The following is a 21,034-nucleotide window of genomic DNA, read 5'->3' as shown; positions in this document are numbered from 1 at the left end:
TCTTTGTAATGGTATGCGCTAAAACCCCATGTTATTCTGTATTGACTGTTTTCCTCCTATGTTATACTTGGCTCCTGGAACTGAGGTAATTTTTTAACTTGTAACTTGCTGATCCTCATGTAAAGCGCTCTAATATCTCCGGTTCTAGCCAGCACAATATAAAACTCTGCAAATAAATAAATTTCTTTTGTATGGGAATTACAGACCTAATATTACCTGATGGGAAATCTAGCTGGTAAAATCACATGTGGTTACAGGTGGAAGAAACCCCAGCATTAAGCCCCGGACCCTACTCAATCCTCCTAGTGGCATAGTGGAGCATGAAATGCTCCCACCTTTCAGCCCCTCAGGTAGAAAAATATCAGGGCGAAGGAAGGTAAGCCCGGATCAAAGAGCACCTCAAAGAAATGGTAAGGTTTGTTAATGAGTTTCAAGAATGGAAGAGGGTGTCTTGAGGAGAAGCAACCAGGTGACAATTACAAAGAAGATCACCATTTTCGCAAACAAATGGTATAAACTCAGTGCTACCTAATTATATTAATTATCTCAGCTCACCTTTCTAGTCAAACGAAATTTTTTTGCATGCCTTTTCCATTCCTCTACTAAACTCTTCTGCCTTCTCATCACTACCTTCTATATTGCCTCTTTCTCATTATCTTAATTTTAATACATGATAATGTATGTCTCAGTCTTGAAAAAGTAAATGAGATGAAACCCATGTCGACTGTATCCACACCTACCACAACTGACTTTGATAATTAATGTCCCAACCAGTCGCGGCTCGCAGAGGAAATGCTGTAGGGCGGTGAGGTGGGGCGGGGGCCGGCGGGGTTGGGGGTAGGGGAGTCCGCCATACGACGGCAGGTATTTATTGATTTACGTTCACCTTTGCTGTCCCATGTTGGACTTCACTACCCCCCACCCAGCCACGCCCCGTCTCACCGCCCCACAGCATTTGTTCTGCGAGACCCCACTGGTCCCAACATTTGCTTGTTTTCTGTGATATTGCTGGTTTTGTCATTACAAGGGGGTTGGACTTGGCCCTTTTGGCAGGTTCACCCCGAAACTTTTGGCATTTGCCTAGTCTGTTTCTGTAACCTGGTGTTGGTGATTTTAGGCCTCTGCGCACTTTTTCACTGGTCCAGTGTAAAGTGCGTGCGCTCTCTGTGTATGTGTGGTGAGAGTGGACTGCCCTCCCATAGGAATGCATGGGGAATATGTGTGTCCATGGTAGTTCCTGATGTGTGGGGAGTGCAGGGTCGAGTTTGGTATGTGCGAACTCGTGTGATTAAATGCTGCGCGATGATGTGCGCGGATTTATTGTGTCTAGTGTGGAAGTGCCACTTCTAGAAGTTGGTATGTCTGGGCAGTGGATGTGAATTGACTGTCTGGCTTGTGATTGTCTGGAGCTGGCTGGTGTGCCTGGCTCCAAGAGTCAGGATGGGTCTGCCCCGGTGGTGAATAGAGAGATCTGCATGTTGATGGGAGGGAGGAGTGTACCTGGGACCTGAATAGGGCTGGGCCTTCCCTCCACAATGCTGGATCCACCCCCTGTGGTGCCTCTGATGTCCCTAGCTTAGCCAGTGAAAGGGAGAGAGGGGCAGAGAAAACAAAGTGCTCAGGAGTTCCCCATAACCACTTGTAGTTGGTTCTCCCATTGCCTGCACCCTGCTAGACAAAGGATTTTGGTGTATAAAAAGGGGGCTGTGACCCCATGAAAATGTTCTTGTTTCCTGATTTGAATCTACCAGGGGAGTGCTGCTGCTGGGGCCAAGGGGAAGGCTTGCCTCCCTGGGCCCTGCCCAGCCCCTGGATTGCTGGAGGACTTCTTTTGGACCCTTCTGCCTGGCCTGAAGATGGCTGGGAGACTTTCCCCTTTCACAGCAGACCATTTCCTGGGTTTCCCTGCTTGTTGCTGGGACCACTTTGCTCTGGGAGTCCTTCCTTGGGGGCTTGATGGTTGCTGTGCCCCAGAACCTAGTGAGTGCTTTATTTTCCATAAAGGAGCGCTTTAGTTACGCCCTGCAATGCTGGGCTGCATCGTTTTTACTGGGGATTCCTCCCTGCCTTGTGCTCCTCGCAGGTGCCCACCCTGCATTATGCCTGCTTATTTAATTAATTCTAGAGCGTGTGCCCACCCCGCTAATTTGTGTGCCTTAGCGGGTGCCCACCCCGCTTCTACATTTTATTTGCCTACCGAGGGTGCCCACCCCTCATTTTCCAATGAGGAATCACCACCGTGGCCCTCGAGCCGAAAAGAAAGGAAGTCAGGCACCTTTGTGCATGACGGTGGCTGCCGCGCTCTGATTGGGGAAAGCTGCCCCGGAGGAAATCCGGGAGCCTCGCCAGCCCCATTGAGAAGTACCGGGCCCCAGGAGGAGGCCCGCATGAAGCGGAGAAGCATGCTGAGGCCGCCCATAGCAGCGCAGGGCTCCCGTGATGGAGGAGAGAGCCCCGTGTCGTGATGAACAAGGCCGCCCCAGAGCCAGCCTTCCGTCACTGAGACCGCGAGTGAAGCAGAGCACCCCTGACCAGCCCTGTGAGTGTTGAAGGGCTGGAGGCGGGGAAGCTCCGGGCGTGGGTGGCAGTGCCTGATTGAGGCAGTGGCAAGAGTGCATTTAGGGCAGCCCCAGATGGCAGAGGGCCGCCCCAACGTTTCGCTAATGATGTACCGAGCCCATGCGGGGCTCCAACAATTGGGGCATTTCTTTTCCTGAGTGGGGCCCGGGGCAGTGTCAAGACCCCAGTGATTCTACGAGCCAGAGGGCTCCAACAATGGCCACATCTATTTGAGGGCCCCCGTGCTAGGGCAATACTTGGCCCATGTTTATTCTCTGAGCCTAGAGGGCTCCACCGTGTGGCACCATTACTTTAAGGGCCTGTGTCCTGTCCCCAGTGTTTGAGGGGACCTGCTTATTTCAGAGCCACATGGCTCCAACGTTTGGGCACAGTTTTGTTCTTAAAGGGCTAGTGAGAGCCCATACCGCAGCTTTGCTGACTCACAGCTGCCCAGCAAGTCGTGGGCAGCTGCACCGTTTAGGCGCCATTGGAGTGAAAGTCCTTGAGAAGGACAGAGGTGGCACAGAGGTGCCAGGCCTTCCACAGCTGTGCAGCACTAGTGCCAGCTGCAGCGTTTAGGCCTCCCAGTGATTGTTCTCAGCTGCCCAGCAAGTAGTAGGCAGCTGCAACGTTTAGGTTTGCACCGGTGGCGCACCCCTGACTGACGCTGCGATGGCAGCGCGCCCTGACATTCTGGACACAGGGCATTTGAGCCCCTTCTTGATGGCCAGTTGGTCTGGGGGACTGGTAGAGGTATAGGGCGCAAGGCCCTAATGTGATTTATGTGCTAAATGTGATATGTGCTTTAAATGTGGTGCTCGGAAATGTAATGCATCTAGTATGTTTTAGGCACCCTGTTTTGATACCTCTAGAGATGGTTTTACCTATGGAGGTTGGTGTTAGTGAAATTTTACTTTACTGTGATTTACGCCCCTAAATGTGAGTTATACTTAGGAGGTAGGGTCTAATGTGTTTAGACTAGAGAAGAGATTGCCTACTGTATTTATACTGGTTAAGCCTAATGTGATTTATGCGTAATGTGTAATGCCTTTATGCCCGTGATACCTCTACATGTGTTTTAATGCTTAGGAGGTTGTTTTGCCTAGTATAGTTTATACTAGTGAGTTATGTGTCCCTGCGTGATCTATGCCTATGGTGATTAGTATTGCGTAGTGTGTACCTACCTTTTACAAGTGGTTACTGTTTGTGTTCTACAATTGTTATTTTGTACTATTTCTATTAAGTGCTGATCCTGACAGTGGCCCACGTGGCCCTGTCCTGTGTAAATAATCCGTTGTGCATATTGCCCGTGCCAGTTGGCACAATGTATATTGTGTGATTACTATCTGATGTGTTTTGGAGAATACAAAAGTTATTTTTATATAACCTTGTGTGGAGTTCCTTTTGTAGTGTGCCTGGGATGTTGTTGCTGTGTGCGTGTGCAAATGCTTTACACATTGCCTCCGGGATAAGCCGGACTGCTCGTGCCAAGCTACCAAGGGGGTGAGCAGGGGTTATCTTGGCGTGTGACTCCCTTGCCCTGACTAGAGTGGTGGTTTCTGCCTGGCTTTGGCGCAAGCCTTAGCCAACCAGAAATCCCAGTTCTAACAAAGGGCCTTATTACATATGTGATACATTTTAATACAAAATCAACACATATAAATATAGGATTTCAAAAGTTTTGAAAACACAACAAAGGAATGAGATATACACCAAGCATTGTAATAAATAGAATCTATGCTACATCACTAGACAGTTTGAAAGTATTGTGAGTGAGGCATGCCCCCACACTAAAGTTGCACCCTTCTGGTAGCAATGTGCTGAGCACACACCCACTTACGTGTTTATCTATACTACTACTTTGTTGTGTATTTTTATTACAGTCACAGTATTGTTTGGGTTGTGCGGTTAACCATACCTACGACAACCATTTTAAAGTTGATATTATGAAGGAGTTTCTTGTAACTCTTTGGCTCTTTCAAAATCCATAGTAACCTGCTGCAAACCTTAGTGTAAACAACAAGAGGAGGATGCCAGTGCTGATAATAATAACTTAGAATTACAATAAATTCTCCATACACTGAAAACCAAATTCAGAAAAGGGAATGCTTCTTAGTCGCAATTTTATTATATATTCAATAGTGTTTTATAAAAATCATTTGTACATTTGAAAGAAAGACAAAAAATGCAAAACGGACACAAGAAAATGCAATTGATGAGGAATGAACCACCATTCGATACTACAATCATATCACTTTCACCAGACATTCAAAACATACAACCTACTCTCACACATACCATATGTACATTATCTACAATAGGAACACATAAAACTGGTACTGCCTCTATATGAACAAAATATTTGCAATTTGTGCTGAAGAAATAGAACACCATCAAAAGTTTTTCTCTATTTCAAGTAATCTTGATGAATTAAATGAAGATCAATAGTGTGCAACAAATGACAAAAGATCTGTGCAATGATGTACTCTTAGATCAATTGGCAGACCAGTGGGAGGAAGGGCCAACGCGTTTCGAATCTCTTTTAGTCCTTTAGAGATTCTCATCAGGGCCTCGGGTAGCTGAGCAAAAGAAAAGAGAGAAGAAAACAAAAGAATTTTTAGGCAGGGGAGATTCAAAAGATGACGATTGCATGACAGGTAGACACATTTATAAATATCTTTAAGCTAATATCACATTCCGAATCTCAAAAACTCAATGGGGACCCAGGGCTCTTGAAGGAAAAGAGATCGATGTGAAACATGGATTAGGGGTACCTCAAGTGGAGCTCTGTTAAGTTAATGCAGCGGGACGCTGTCAGTAATCAGGGGTTTACACTCGGCGGTTAACAGTGCAGCCGTACAAAGTAGGGCTGCAAAGGGTGGAAGATGGATGAGGAAGAAAACTTACCACCTAAGTTGCTGGCTGCGGTCCAGGGCAGAGGAATGTAAGGGGTGGAGACTAGTCAATCTGTGGATAAGTGGGACATAGTTAGTCTCAATTGGAGGTAGTAAGGAGACCTAGAGTTTACAGGGGGTCGGCCTGGTCTGACTCTCTTACCGCTCTAGAGAGAGTGTCCTTGCGCAGAGGAGACCAACGATGGCTGGCGGGGATGCCAGGTATTGAGTTATACGGGAGCCGGGAAAGTGAGGCGTGGTGTCTTTCTGGTATGGTGGGCACAAAGTCCTGTATGATCAAAAAGGACAGAGCTTAATTAGAGGCTATAGACCTAGGGGTCGCATAGCAACAATGGCCAAGACGAGAAGTAAACATTCAGCTTCGGGATCACTAGGGTGAAAAACCTAGTTTAATCATGCTGATTCGGCGTGGGAGGCAGCGTCAGCACAAGCAGGGAGGAATCGGGTGTGCTGTGTCTATCTCATAGAAGGAGAACCAAACTCCTGCGTAAACAAATAGCACGAATACATTAAGGACGCCTCATATCAGGGGTTAGCACTGTGACAATGGCAAGGGCATAATGTAACACCTCACCTTCAAGACGCAAAGGTAAAGAGCTTGTTTTGAATCACACTCGGCGCCGGTGGCAACGTCAGCACAGGCAGGCAGAAGTCCGGTGTGCTGTATGAACCAAAGTGCAAGGCGACCGTAGTTAAAGAGGACAGCGGTTTTTTCATAACTCGAGCCAATAGCTCCACATAGCTAGAATCACGACTGCATAGCAAGCGCTCTTACCGGGTTACGAAGACGAAGGCATCGGATGGCTGCAGCCGGTCAGCGTCGCGGAGTGCACTAGTCACTCGCGCATGCGCGTTACCCTGACGTGGGTGGCTGACTGTTTTATAGTGGGTCTCGCCTCAGTGGGTGGTTGGCTAGGGGGCGGTCCTGGGCAGGCTAGTAACCTTCCACCAATGGGAAGAGTAAAGCTTCGAGGCTAGAACGGGGAAGACAATAATAACAATGAAGGTTCGAAAGGGGGACAATGTCTGACCAAACAGCAAACTCGGGTGGTGCTAACAAAAACCACGGGAGGTTATAATTTAAAGATTTCTGACAGCTCGTTTAAACCTGACACGGCCGTGTCAAATTTTACAATTAGCATCGCTTCCCTTCTGGATAGAAGGAGGCTCATATCGCCTCCTCGAGGGTTCTTTTCAATCCTGGATATTACTGTCCACTTAAAGTCATTGAGTCCATGTTGTCTCCTGTTCCAATGATTCACTAGTGGGGCGTTTTCAACATTTCTCTTCAGCCTAGATTTGTGTTGCGTTATGCGTTGTCGCACTTCTTGTTCTGTCTTACCTATATACAGACGGTCGCATGGGCATATGACTCCATATATTACAAATTTAGATTTGCAATTGCTAAAAACCTCATGCTTCCATGATATGCCTCTATGTTGAAAAACGGTACCTTGTATGGTGGTTTCGCAACAAAGGCAGGTGCCACATTTATGATGACCTAGTATGGGTGCAAGACCCATCATTTGGCGAAGAGATGGTTGGCTCTGGGTATGCATTGCGGCTCTTACCACATGGTTAGCCACACTATTCTCTCGTTTGAAAGCAAACAACGGGGGTTCTTTTAGGCTCTCATCAAGGTTACGCACTAGATGCCAATTTTGACCAATGATGCGTTTGAGCTGGTTCGCATTCGGGCAGAAGGTTGTCACACAGACCTGTCGTTTCTGTTCAGGTTTCTTTTTGCGTTCTAACAGAGTTTCACGGGGGGTCCACCTTGCTCGTTTCATGCAGTCTCTCACCAATCTTTTGGGATACCCCCTATCACAAAGTTTGGACACCAATTTCTCTGCATGGTGTGAGAAATCCTTCTCATAAGTGCAGTTTCTGCGGACGCGCAAAAATTGCCCATACGGCAAGTTTTCCCTTAGACTTCTCGGATGATTACTCTGAAATAGTAACGCTTTATTCCGGTCTGTGGGCTTGGTAAATAAAGTAGTTGCCAACCTCCCTGCTCTCGGGAATACCTCAACATCCAGGAAGGCGATTTTAGCTTCCGAATGAGAGAGACTGAATTGAATATCTGGTGTCCTGTTATTGAGCCATTGGTGGAATTGGATCAGATTGTCGGTTCCTCCTGTCCATATCATGAAGACGTCGTCTATAAAACGATACCATTTATGGATGTATGGTCCATACGGGTTGTTGTTGTGTATGTGGGTGTCTTCATACATCGACATAAACAAAACCGCCAACTCCGGGGCAAAAGGACACCCCATTGCCACCCCCTTGATTTGATAGAAAAACTCTTTGTTAAAGCAAAAGTAGTTCTTTTTCAGAGCAAATGAGGCCAAGTCTACCAAAAATTTCGTAGGGACTTGCATAGGTCTGGGGCGTGAGTCTAGAAAGAAAGACAGAACTGCCAATGCCTCATCTTGAGGGATTTGTGTGTATAATGATGTCACATCAAGGGTGACGAGAAGGTCCGTACCTTCATTGAAAGTGACAGTTTCCATCTTGTTTATGAAGTCGGTTGTGTCTTGTAAATATGACACAACTTGCGTCATAAATTGTTTGAGGAAACAGTCCACATACTTAGCAATGGGTTCGAGGAGGGAACCACAACCTGCCACGATGGGTCTCCCTGGGGGTTTGTTCTGATTCTTATGTACTTTAGGTAGTACGTAAAAGACTGGTACCTTAGGATGTTTTATTTGTAGGTACTCGCATTCTTTTTTACCCACGAAACCTTGATCAAAGCCTTCTTGGATGATATTGAAGAGTTGGTTTTGCAATTCTGTAGTAGGATCTTTTTCGATTTTGCGGTAGCAGGTGGGATCGTCAAGCTGCCTTTTGATCTCATTGGTGTATTCTACAGTATCCCATACTACTATAGAGCCACCTTTATCGGCTTGCTTTATAACGATTGTTGGGTCATTTTTTAAGGCTGTAAGTGCTGACATTTCTTCTCTTGTGGTGTTATGTTTGACAAACTTCTTTTCTTTTTCCATATTAGAGATGGCGGAGAGTACACTCTTTTCGAAGATTATGAGTTCTTTAGGAACTGTATTGCCAGTGGGACAGAAAGTGGATTTATTGCGTAGGCCGGTAACCTCCCTGGTCTGTGGGGACGGGTTTTCGAGAAAAAACATAGCGAGTCTGAGTTTTCTGCAGAATTCAATAAATTCTGTTTTCATACGCACAAAATCTGTTCTTTTTGATGGGACAAAGGATAGTCCTTTAGATAGGATTCCCTCTTCAGCTTTCGATAAATGTCTTTGTGTAAGGTTGAAGATGGGTGATACTCTCAGTAGAAGTCAACCAAACAGGAATCTAGAAGATACCTATCAGACAATCAGGGGAGGTCTAGGAAACAATTTATCTCTTTTGGTGAGACTTCTTCGTCCTCAGATAACGATAGTGAAACCAGTGGTAATTCCAATCAATCAAACAGAAATAGAAACTGGAACCCCAACCAACAAAATCGAAATCAGGGCCAGAATTCTTTTTTAGGCAGAGGCCAAACGAGACCCAGAGCTCGAGTCAGATACACAACACCATGGGAAATGAAGACCCGCAGACAGCACTACAAGAACTGAGAGTATCATCCATCTTTTTTCTCGAAAACCCGTCCCCACAGACCAGGGAGGTTACCGCCACAAGAGAAGAAATGTCAGCACTTACAGCCTTAAAAAATGACCCAACAATCGTTATAAAGCAAGCCGATAAAGGTGGCTCTATAGTAGTATGGGATACTGTAGAATACACCAATGAGATCAAAAGGCAGCTTGACGATCCCACCTGCTACCGCAAAATCGAAAAAGATCCTACTACAGAATTGCAAAACCAACTCTTCAATATCATCCAAGAAGGCTTTGATCAAGGTTTCGTGGGTAAAAAAGAATGTGAGTACCTACAAATAAAACATCCTAAGGTACCAGTCTTTTACGTACTACCTAAAGTACATAAGAATCAGAACAAACCCCCAGGGAGACCCATCGTGGCAGGTTGTGGTTCCCTCCTCGAACCCATTGCTAAGTATGTGGACTGTTTCCTCAAACAATTTATGACGCAAGTTGTGTCATATTTACAAGACACAACCGACTTCATAAACAAGATGGAAACTGTCACTTTCAATGAAGGTACGGACCTTCTCGTCACCCTTGATGTGACATCATTATACACACAAATCCCTCAAGATGAGGCATTGGCAGTTCTGTCTTTCTTTCTAGACTCACGCCCCAGACCTATGCAAGTCCCTACGAAATTTTTGGTAGACTTGGCCTCATTTGCTCTGAAAAAGAACTACTTTTGCTTTAACAAAGAGTTTTTCTATCAAATCAAGGGGGTGGCAATGGGGTGTCCTTTTGCCCCGGAGTTGGCGGTTTTGTTTATGTCGATGTATGAAGACACCCACATACACAACAACAACCCGTATGGACCATACATCCATAAATGGTATCGTTTTATAGACGACGTCTTCATGATATGGACAGGAGGAACCGACAATCTGATCCAATTCCACCAATGGCTCAATAACAGGACACCAGATATTCAATTCAGTCTCTCTCATTCGGAAGCTAAAATCGCCTTCCTGGATGTTGAGGTATTCCCGAGAGCAGGGAGGTTGGCAACTACTTTATTTACCAAGCCCACAGACCGGAATAAAGCGTTACTATTTCAGAGTAATCATCCGAGAAGTCTAAGGGAAAACTTGCCGTATGGGCAATTTTTGCGCGTCCGCAGAAACTGCACTTATGAGAAGGATTTCTCACACCATGCAGAGAAATTGGTGTCCAAACTTTGTGATAGGGGGTATCCCAAAAGATTGGTGAGAGACTGCATGAAACGAGCAAGGTGGACCCCCCGTGAAACTCTGTTAGAACGCAAAAAGAAACCTGAACAGAAACGACAGGTCTGTGTGACAACCTTCTGCCCGAATGCGAACCAGCTCAAACGCATCATTGGTCAAAATTGGCATCTAGTGCGTAACCTTGATGAGAGCCTAAAAGAACCCCCGTTGTTTGCTTTCAAACGAGAGAATAGTGTGGCTAACCATGTGGTAAGAGCCGCAATGCATACCCAGAGCCAACCATCTCTTCGCCAAATGATGGGTCTTGCACCCATACTAGGTCATCATAAATGTGGCACCTGCCTTTGTTGCGAAACCACCATACAAGGTACCGTTTTTCAACCTAGAGGCATATCATGGAAGCATGAGGTTTTTAGCAATTGCAAATCTAAATTTGTAATATATGGAGTCATATGCCCATGAGACCGTCTGTATATAGGTAAGACAGAACAAAAAGTGCGACAACGCATAACGCAACACAAATCTAGGCTGAAGAGAAATGCTGAAAACGCCCCACTAGTGAATCATTGGAACAGGAGACAACATGGACTCAATGACTTTAAGTGGACAGTAATATCCAGGATTGAAAAGAACCGTCGAGGAGGCGATATGAGCCTCCTTCTATCCAGAAGGGAAGCGATGCTAATTGTAAAATTTGACACGGCCGTGTCAGGTTTAAACGAGCTGTCAGAAATCTTTAAATTATAACCTCCCGTGGTTTTTGTTAGCACCACCCGAGTTTGCTGTTTGGTCAGACATTGTCCCCCTTTCCAACCTTCATTATTATTATTGTCTTCCCCGTTCTAGCCTCGAAGCTTTACTCTTCCCATTGGTGGAAGGTTACTAGCCTGCCCAGGACCGCCCCCTAGCCAACCACCCACTGAGGCGAGACCCACTATAAAACAGTCAGCCACCCACGTCAGGGTAACGCGCATGCGCGAGTGACTAGTGTACTCCGCGACGCTGACCGGCTGCAGCCATCCGATGCCTTCGTCTTCGTAACCCGGTAAGAGCGCTTGCTATGCAGTCGTGATTCTAGCTATGTGGAGCTATTGGCTCGAGTTATGAAAAAACCGCTGTCCTCTTTAACTACGGTCGCCTTGCTCTTTGGTTCATACAGCACACCGGACTTCTGCCTGCCTGTGCTGACGTTGCCACCGGCGCCGAGTGTGATTCAAAACAAGCTCTTTACCTTTGCGTCTTGAAGGTGAGGTGTTACATTATGCCCTTGCCATTGTCACAGTGCTAACCCCTGATATGAGGCGTCCTTAATGTATTCGTGCTATTTGTTTACGCAGGAGTTTGGTTCTCCTTCTATGAGATAGACACAGCACACCCGATTCCTCCCTGCTTGTGCTGACGCTGCCTCCCACGCCGAATCAGCATGATTAAACTAGGTTTTTCACCCTAGTGATCCCGAAGGTGAATGTTTACTTTTCGTCTTGGCCATTGTTGTTATGCGACCCCTAGGTCTATAGCCTCTAATTAAGCTCTGTCCTTTTTGATCATACAGGACTTTGTGCCCACCATACCAGAAAGACACCACGCCTCACTTTCCCGGCTCCCGTATAACTCAATACCTGGCATCCCCGCCAGCCATCGTTGGTCTCCTCTGCGCAAGGACACTCTCTCTAGAGCGGTAAGAGAGTCAGACCAGGCCGACCCCCTGTAAACTCTAGGTCTCCTTACTACCTCCAATTGAGACTAACTATGTCCCACTTATCCACAGATTGACTAGTCTCCACCCCTTACATTCCTCTGCCCTGGACCGCAGCCAGCAACTTAGGTGGTAAGTTTTCTTCCTCATCCATCTTCCACCCTTTGCAGCCCTACTTTGTACGGCTGCACTGTTAACCGCCGAGTGTAAACCCCTGATTACTGACAGCGTCCCGCTGCATTAACTTAACAGAGCTCCACTTGAGGTACCCCTAATCCATGTTTCACATCGATCTCTTTTCCTTCAAGAGCCCTGGGTCCCCATTGAGTTTTTGAGATTCGGAATGTGATATTAGCTTAAAGATATTTATAAATGTGTCTACCTGTCATGCAATCGTCATCTTTTGAATCTCCCCTGCCTAAAAATTCTTTTGTTTTCTTCTCTCTTTTCTTTTGCTCAGCTACCCGAGGCCCTGATGAGAATCTCTAAAGGACTAAAAGAGATTCGAAACGCGTTGGCCCTTCCTCCCACTGGTCTGCCAATTGATCTAAGAGTACATCATTGCACAGATCTTTTGTCATTTGTTGCACACTATTGATCTTCATTTAATTCATCAAGATTACTTGAAATAGAGAAAAACTTTTGATGGTGTTCTATTTCTTCAGCACAAATTGCAAATATTTTGTTCATATAGAGGCAGTACCAGTTTTATGTGTTCCTATTGTAGATAATGTACATATGGTATGTGTGAGAGTAGGTTGTATGTTTTGAATGTCTGGTGAAAGTGATATGATTGTAGTATCGAATGGTGGTTCATTCCTCATCAATTGCATTTTCTTGTGTCCGTTTTGCATTTTTTGTCTTTCTTTCAAATGTACAAATGATTTTTATAAAACACTATTGAATATATAATAAAATTGCGACTAAGAAGCATTCCCTTTTCTGAATTTGGTTTTCAGTGTATGGAGAATTTATTGTAATTCTAAGTTATTATTATCAGCACTGGCATCCTCCTCTTGTTGTTTACGTTATAGGCTCGGCCTTGCTGATTAGAGCCAGCCCCCCCTTGTTCTCATGCAAACCTTAGTGTGGCATTCTATCGGGGAGATTTACAGAAGTCAATGATTTGAAGGTTTCCTGATCTCAGCTACAGTAAACATTCCCTTTTACGTTCACGGATCCCGACTCATGATGCATTCGCCATCCCTTGCCTCAAATTCACTTTCTGCCAAGGTCCACCTCCTCTATGTTTGTTGTCCATTACCAGTCTTTAACTCCCAGCTTCCCTAATATATTATAGTGATGCTCCTGTCTGCCTATCTTGTTGGGAAGCCTGACATTTAATAGAAGCAAATCATAGTGAATTGTGGTGTCTTGTTCAAACAGTGTTTCTGTGCGACACCTGAGGCAATACATAGGTATGTAGTGTAATCATTTTGTGCAAACTCAAAAAGGGCAACTCAAGACAACCATAGGTCTGTGATTCGTCAGGTAAAACAAGGTGCATTAAAAATATTGTTGCGTAGTTGAAAAAACAAGACAACCATTTGTGGCTGGATAATATTCGCTCAGTACCAAAATGGATGATTTTTAACTGTGTTTACCCACTTCGCTTTCCAGTTTCAGCCACGAAATGTACAAAAGAATTAATTTCTTAGCAAAATGCCTCACGGTGTGTACAGGAAAAAAATAGCTTGATAACAAAAAATGAATCAATTTGTGAAAAAAGCATTTTGGCACAAGCAGATCAATCTCTCTACCTTAGTGTACCATAATCTGCCATAAACCATAATCCCGAGGAAAAAATCTCCTAATTTTAAATTCAGCAGATTGACATGTTATCTGCCCATGGTGAGTAAAACTTTCATTTATTAAATCATGGACAGATTGTATGTAGCATGTGCTGCATTCGATACTGCAAGAAATTTTTGCAGCTGTTTTTAGAACAGCGTGTCGCATCGTCGGCTGGACGTCCTTTAAATTACTCTAATTTACAATTTTTCAAAGCATGCACTTTTTATGGAAGGAAAATACATAGTTCATTTCTTTTGGTAGCTTTACAATCTGTAACATTTCCACTTTAGGAACTCTTGAATATGTGTAACGAATTCACGGCAGTGATTGCTATGTGCGCGCTCATGCCAGTATAACCATACACAGTAAAGAAAGAGTAAATAAAACCAACATCGCTGGGGAACCAGTGAAGTATGTCATAAACCACCGGAAGCCGGCTCTTAATTAATATGGAAAATCCCAGAAAACGCTTTAACCACAACGACATGGCTCAAAAAGCGCAGTAAATTGCAGACAACAAGGAGTTTCACTGACTGAGAGGCCTACTTGTTTCACTCAAATAGGTAACAAAAAAAAGAATCACGGGCAAGATTTATTTAACTGGAGAGTGAACTTTAACAGGCCTCGATTTAACTTTGAATAAAAATAAACAGCGGACTTTTAGAGTGCATACGCGTCACAACGACTGTAACTCACCAGCGTGCGTACCTTAAGCGAGGCTGGGTTCCGTGAATGCGCCCCATTGTCGCCTGAGGTACTTTGTGGCAGGGCGGCGCCGGTTAGGGTGGAGGCCTCTGAAACCACCCTCTCAGACTCCGGTATGAGTGCCAACTGCGACTGCGGGCCATGCGAGGATTTTTCCCCGAGACCATCCATGGACGTTTCCATGGGATCCAAATATTTTTCCTCAGTACCGGATCCATCGTCGCTGGTCTTGGAGTTGCAAAGCATGATCGACCTGGAAATGGACCGAAACTTTCTGGACTTTCGATTCTTTTTCCCTGTACTGTTCTGTCGTTCCATCTTCGGGGTCGATGCGGTAATGATCTGCTATATTCATGCTCGTATCCACCTGCGAACGCCGTTGAATCCTTCTTTTCTGGTCTCACTCCTTGAAAGTTTCTCCTGAAAGGAAAATAACAAATTATAAAAATGAGTGTGAAAATGCCTTCTTGTTGACGTGGTAAGCGCCTGCCGCAGTTTTACCGCCCTGAGTGAATATACAGAGTCCTTTCAGAGCCTCAGAAAGCACATGGTGCCTCATGACCGGCCCTTCGGATTGCTTGGAATGGATTCACAGATGTCAATCTCACATTAAGATGTGTTTTTCATGCTGGCAGGGCGCAAGGAGGGTTCTTCAGTGTATGTGTTTTTGTTTAACCAAATGCTATTGCAAAAGATAGATGAAAACGTGTTTTGATTTTGGTAAACAGCCGTAGTTGAATATTGGAAATCCCTCCAAATCATGTTTTTAGACCTATAAGTCTGTAAATTAAATGATGCAAACGAGACGGCTGTTAGTACAGTTCAGTTTATTGGATTTTAGAGAAGTGCCTTTTGGCAACAAGCGCAGCCCTGAATGCAATCAGTGAGTTACCATGTCTGGGCAGAATCACATCTATGGCAGTATTTCTCTGCGTCGAGTCCAACTTTCCACCTTGACGAGGTGGCATAGCTTGCATCAGGAAGCATTTCCTGCAGGTGCTGAGTGAAATACTAAAGCTCAGCCATGACTCCCTTGGGCTAAGTTAGTGCTTTATAAATGTAATATTAATTCATTCTTGCATTCATGCGGTTATTGCATGAACCCATGTCAGAGACGTTTTAAGTCAAGGGCAAAGTGGACAACTGTGAAAGGGAAATTTCTCTTTATTTGAGCTCTATTTTATTTTGTTTACTAAACGTATCTCCTAACTGTACTCTTGACTCTGTCTTTCTCTCTGCCCGGTGTTATCTTAAGGATTTTTGGTGTACTCGAATCAGCAGGAAATTGGTGATAAAATTAAATGTTTTTCTGAAAACTGTGCACCCAAAGTATGTCTTAGCCAGATCCCCCAAAATCCTTAAAATGACACTGAACCCATTCCAATGAAACACGCCAAAGCATAAATCCCTTAGAACAGGGGTACTCAAAGTACGGCTCGCGGGCCAGTGGCGGCCCGGCAAGCCTTCAGTGGCAGCCCGCGGAGCTTGAGACATCGCACCTGTGTGTTTTTTTTTAAACATCAGCAAACACCTCGGGGAGCAGCAGTGCGTTTATCAGAGAGACTGCTCTGTGGGGGCCGGGCGATTCCAGTCACAGTCAAGAGTGGAGCTGCAGGGGCGCTAAGAGGTGAACAAAGCCTCATTAACAAACAAATGGTCGTTTAAAGACCTGTGAAGTACTGGGGTGCCCGGGAGGCTGTGTCAGCCCAGGGGGGTGGACAGCGGGAACTGAGAGCCTGGTAAGGTGGGAGGGCAGAGCAGGGAATGAGAGCCCGGGTGAGGGAGGTGGGAGGGCAGCAGGGAGTCAGAGCCTGGGTGAGGGAGGTGGGAGGGCAGCAGTGAGTGGGAGCCCGGTGAGGTGGGAGGGCAGAGCAGGGAGTGAGAGCCCGCTGAGGTGGGAGGGCAGAGCAGGGAGTGAGAGCCCGGTGAGGTGGGAGGGCAGCAGGGAGTGAGAGCCCGGTGAGGTGGGAGGGCAGAGCAGGGAAGGAGAGCCCGGTGAGGTGGGAGGGCAGAGCATGGAGTGAGAGCCCAGGTGTGGGAGGTGGGAGGGCAGCAGTGAGTGAGAGCCCGGTGAGGTGGGAGGGCAGCAGGGAGTGAGAGCCCGGTGAGGTGGAAGGGCAGAGCAGGGAGTGAGAGCCCAGAGAGGTGGAAGGGCAGAGCAGGGAGTGCGAGCCCGGTGAGGTGGGAGGGCAGAGCAGGGAGTGAGAGCCCGGTGAGGTGGGAGGGCAGAGCAGGGAGTGAGAGCCCGGTGAGGTGGGAGGGCAGCAGGGAGTGAGAGCCCGGTGAGTTGGGAGGGCAGCAGTGACTGAGAGCCGGGTGAGGTGATGGAGGGCAGAGCAGGTAGTGAGAGCCCGGGTGTGGGAGGTGGGTAAGGCAGAGCATGGAGTGAGAGCCCGGGTGTGGGAGGTGGGAGGGCAGCAGTGAGTGAGAGCCGGGTGAGGTGGAAGGGCAGCAGGGAGTGAGAGCCCGGTGAGGTGGGAGGGCAGAGCAGGGAGTGAGAGCCCGGGTGTGGGAGGTGGGAGGGCAGAGCAGTGAGTGAGAGACCCGGGTGAGGTGGGAGGGCAGCAGGGAGTGAGAGCCGGGTGAGATGACAGAGGGCAGCAGGGAGTGAGAGCCGGGTGAGGTGACAGAGGGCAGCAGGGAGTGAGAGCCAGGTGAGGTCGGAGGACAGAGCAGGGAGTGAGAGCCCTGTGAGGTGACGGACGGTAGCAGGGAGTGAGAGCCAAGTGCGGTGACAGAGGGCAGCAGGGAGTGAGAGCCCAGTGAAGTGAGACAGATAGAGACAGGTAAAGACATATAGAGACAGATAGAGGCAGAGACAGATAGAGACAGGGGCAGGCGGAGCTAGATAGGGTCAGAGACAGGGACAGACAGAGACAGATAGAGGCAGAGACAGATAGAGGTAGAGACAGATAGAGGTAGAGACAGATAGAGGTAGAGACAGACAGCGATAGAGACAGACAGCGATAGAGACAGACAGCGATAGAGACAGAGAGAGAGACAGACAGAGAGAGAGAGACAGAGAGAGACAGAGGGAGAGAAGGAGACAGACATAGGGAGGGATGGAGACAGACTGAGGGAGACAGATAGAGGGAGACAGACAAAGGGAGAGAGGGAGACAGACAGAGGGAGAGAGGGAGACAGACAGAGGGAGAGAGGGAGACAGACAGAGGGAGGTAGACAGACAGAGGGAGACAGACAGAGGGAGGGAGGGAGACAGACAGAGGGAGGGAGACAGACAGAGGGAGACAGACAGAGGGAGGGATGGAGACAGACAGAGGGAGAAAGACAGAGGGAGGGAGAAAGACAGACAGAGGGATGGAGACAGACAGAGGGAGGGAGACAGACAGAGGGAGGGAGACAGACAGACAGAGGGAAACAGAGGGAGGGAGGGAGACAGACAGAGGGAAGGAGGGAGACAGAGGGAGGGAGACAGACAGAGGGAGGGAGGGAGGTAGGGAGACAGATGGAGGGAGGGAGGGAGACAGAGGGAGGGAGACAGATGAAGACAGAGGGATAGAGGGAGACAGACAGAGGGAGGGAGACTGCCAGAGGGAGGGAGACAGACAGAGGGAGGGAGACAGACAGAGGGAGGGAGACAGACAGGGAGGGAGGGAGACAGAGGGAGGGAGACAGACAGAGGGAGGGAGACAGAAAGACAGAGGGAGGGAAACAGAAAGACATAGGGAGGAAGGGAGATGGAGGGAGGGAGGGAGACAGAGGGAGGGAGACAGACAGAGGGAGGGAGGGAGACAGACAGAGGGAGGGAGACAGAAAGACAGAGGGAGGGAGACAGAAAGACAGAGGGAGGAAGGGAGACAGAGGGAGGGAGGGAGACAGAGGGAGGGAGAGAGACAGAGGGAGGGAGGAAGACAGAGGGAGGGAGGGAGGGAGGGAGACATAGGGAGGGAGGGATGGAGACAGACAAAGGGAGGGAGGGAGACAGACAGAGGGCAGACCGAGGGAGGGAGACAGAGGTAGATGGACAGTGGGACACAGATAGAGGGAGACAGATGGAGGGAGACGGAGAGAGGGAAGGAAAGAGGGAGGGAGACAGAGAGAGAAAGAGAGGTGAGACAGAGAGACCGAGGGAGAGAGACAGAGGGAGACAGAGAGAGAGAGAGAAGGAGGGAGCGAGAGAGAGAGATAGAAGGAGGGAGACAGAGAGAGGGAGGGAGAGTTAGGGCGAGAGAGAGAGAAAGAGAGATGTGTGTGTATGCTGGTCTGTTGGCTCAGTGGATGAACACGTCAGCTGCAGGGGCCTGTGTTCAACTTCATGGTCACAGTTTTTTCTTTCTAGCCCCTTCCCCCTCGCCCACTGACCCCGCCTCCACCGGTGCGGCCCTCTGCCGCAAACCACACTGTAAATTCGGCCCCCGAGAGAAAGTTTGTGAGTACCCATGCCTTAGAAGGTACAGGCACCATTTATATTCATTTAAAAAAATAGATGCCCACTTTCATATTTCACTGATGCAAATCAACACCCACTGGTAAACCAAACGTTTATTTCTCCAGCATCATTTCACAAGTCAGCTTGGTTGACGCCTTGAAAAGCACCACAATTGCTGGTGTCACCTGGTGAAATTCTAACAGTATGCATTAACCATGCCCGCCCCAAGCCCTCAAGTTATGTATTACAATGTCATTTGGAAGATGGAATCGAAGTAAGAGACCATACACATGACCTTTTTCTGGAAATAACCCATAAAGTTAAACTGGTAGAAGAATGTGGATTCACCTAATTATAAATATTATCACATAACAGATAGATTAATTTATAGAGCCCTTCTGTACGGAATCTATCTGTCTTTAGGTATATTAGCATAAAGCAGCATTTTAAAACATGTTTAATAATACACATTTTTGTATTTATGGACTATACTTGTCATACACTAAAATCCAGAATAAGGTAGGAACGTTTTTGGACCAACCGTCTCCTGCCAGCCTCTGGGTCTCTCTCCATCACCGTCTGTTCGAGACAGCTTGAAGGTTACATTGCAGTGAATAAATCCTGGCCCTGGTTACTGTATACTCATACAATCCTTCCCATTGGCCAACTAGTGTGCACCATGGATTTGTAAATTGGAGTACAGTGGTTTTGATAGTTTTATAACGCAATTTAAAAGCAGGCAGAACTTTAGATCAAAATTAATTATATGTCTACGCAGCAACTGTTTTACTAATAACTTGGAAGAAATACACACACAGAATGTTACATATCCCGAAGTAAGGGAAAGAAGCACATGTAACATGGAAAAAAAACAATTCAGTTAGTCGAGAATAAATGTTAGTAGAGACAAGCATGATTTATTATCGCTCAGATCCATTTTTAGGTCACCACATAGACAGCTTTAGCAGTCTGTTAAAACAGCTCTTGTCATTAATACCTCAAAAAGATGCATAAATAATTATAGACAGAGAGTGGGTTTGGGTAAGACCTCAACAGCCATTGGCCTTTGTGTGTTTTTCATGGTTCACCATTGCTTAGATGAGCTGTTTTTCAGGGCCATTGCATTTTGAGGATGATCACATAGCCCTTTGTTAAACTGCAAAAGAAACCTGACACGTAGTCTGTGACTGAGCCCTAGTGTGTTTTCTTTTACATTTTCAGTTTGATGGCGGGAAATCTTCCTGGCCAACAGAGTTGCAGCAGGCATTGGACAAGCTAAAACTTAATACAGTCTGGAACTCCAATTTGGACTATAGTTCCTTCAAAGAAATCACCAATAGGGCCACAAAACTACTTTCATGGATCATTGACAAGGCAGAGTACGCCCATAAAAGGAAGGGTTGGGCAGTGCTGCCATCATATTCTGCATGGTCCCCACAACCTTACCTGACAACGTGACGTACATAGCAGCATCTACTCAATATGCATTATTACTAATTTGCCTGGGGGCAAACCTTTGCAAGGACCGTGTCCCTTCTTGGAAGGAGTCTTGGCCAGACACTAAATGCCGCCTTTGCAGCTATAGCCCAGAAAGCCTACTCCATTTGTTGAGTGCATGTTCAACCCTTCTACTTCTGAGGTAAAAATTGTTACTCCCTGTTGTAAGAGCCCTGCAAATTAGGTCCTGTTGTCTTGCAGTAATTGCTCTTTTGGCATGTAGTACAACTAGGTTTTTGCAGATTAAGCTGCTTTCACAGTAAACAACTGGCCCATATCAATGTTCCATGGCTTCGACCTGTTGTATGACAGATGTTACCATTGTTTTGTGGGCCCTGTGAGTACACATTCCAAAGCTGTAATACTTGTACTTCCTATTTAAATGTACTTTAGTCACTTTTCTAAAATGTTTCTGTTGACACAATATTTGCCTTACTTGCCTCAATGTTTCCAATTAGTCGCCAAAAAAGAATAATTAGTCATCATTTATTCTAATTGCCATAGTACTTAAAAAGCACTTAACACAGGAATTTTGTGCAGATTATTTGCCACTTCTGCAATCGCACTATGCCTCAACTGGGTTTTGTTGCCCGATAGTCCAAGTTGTCTGATGGTGAAATGAAATGAAATTTGATTTGTAGAGAAATGAAATGAATGAAATGAAA

General features: G+C 46.6%; 1 protein-coding gene across 1 annotated transcript in view; it reads right to left on the bottom strand.

Annotated features, from left to right (window-relative positions):
* The window catches only part of IL16 (interleukin 16), a 471,977-nt gene that overhangs the window by 402,028 nt on the left and 48,915 nt on the right, over window positions 1-21,034 (bottom strand). Inside the window, exon 2 of the mRNA XM_086958218.1 lies at window positions 14,474-14,902. Within this exon, the coding sequence (XP_086814344.1) occupies window positions 14,474-14,800 (327 nt within the window). The 5' untranslated portion in view covers window positions 14,801-14,902. The remainder of the gene's footprint in view (window positions 1-14,473; window positions 14,903-21,034) is intronic.

This window comes from Lissotriton vulgaris, chromosome 2_1 (assembly GCF_964263255.1).
Source record: "Lissotriton vulgaris chromosome 2_1, aLisVul1.2, whole genome shotgun sequence".
NCBI lineage: Eukaryota > Metazoa > Chordata > Amphibia > Caudata > Salamandridae > Lissotriton > Lissotriton vulgaris.
This window is presented reverse-complemented; position numbering and strand designations above follow the sequence as displayed.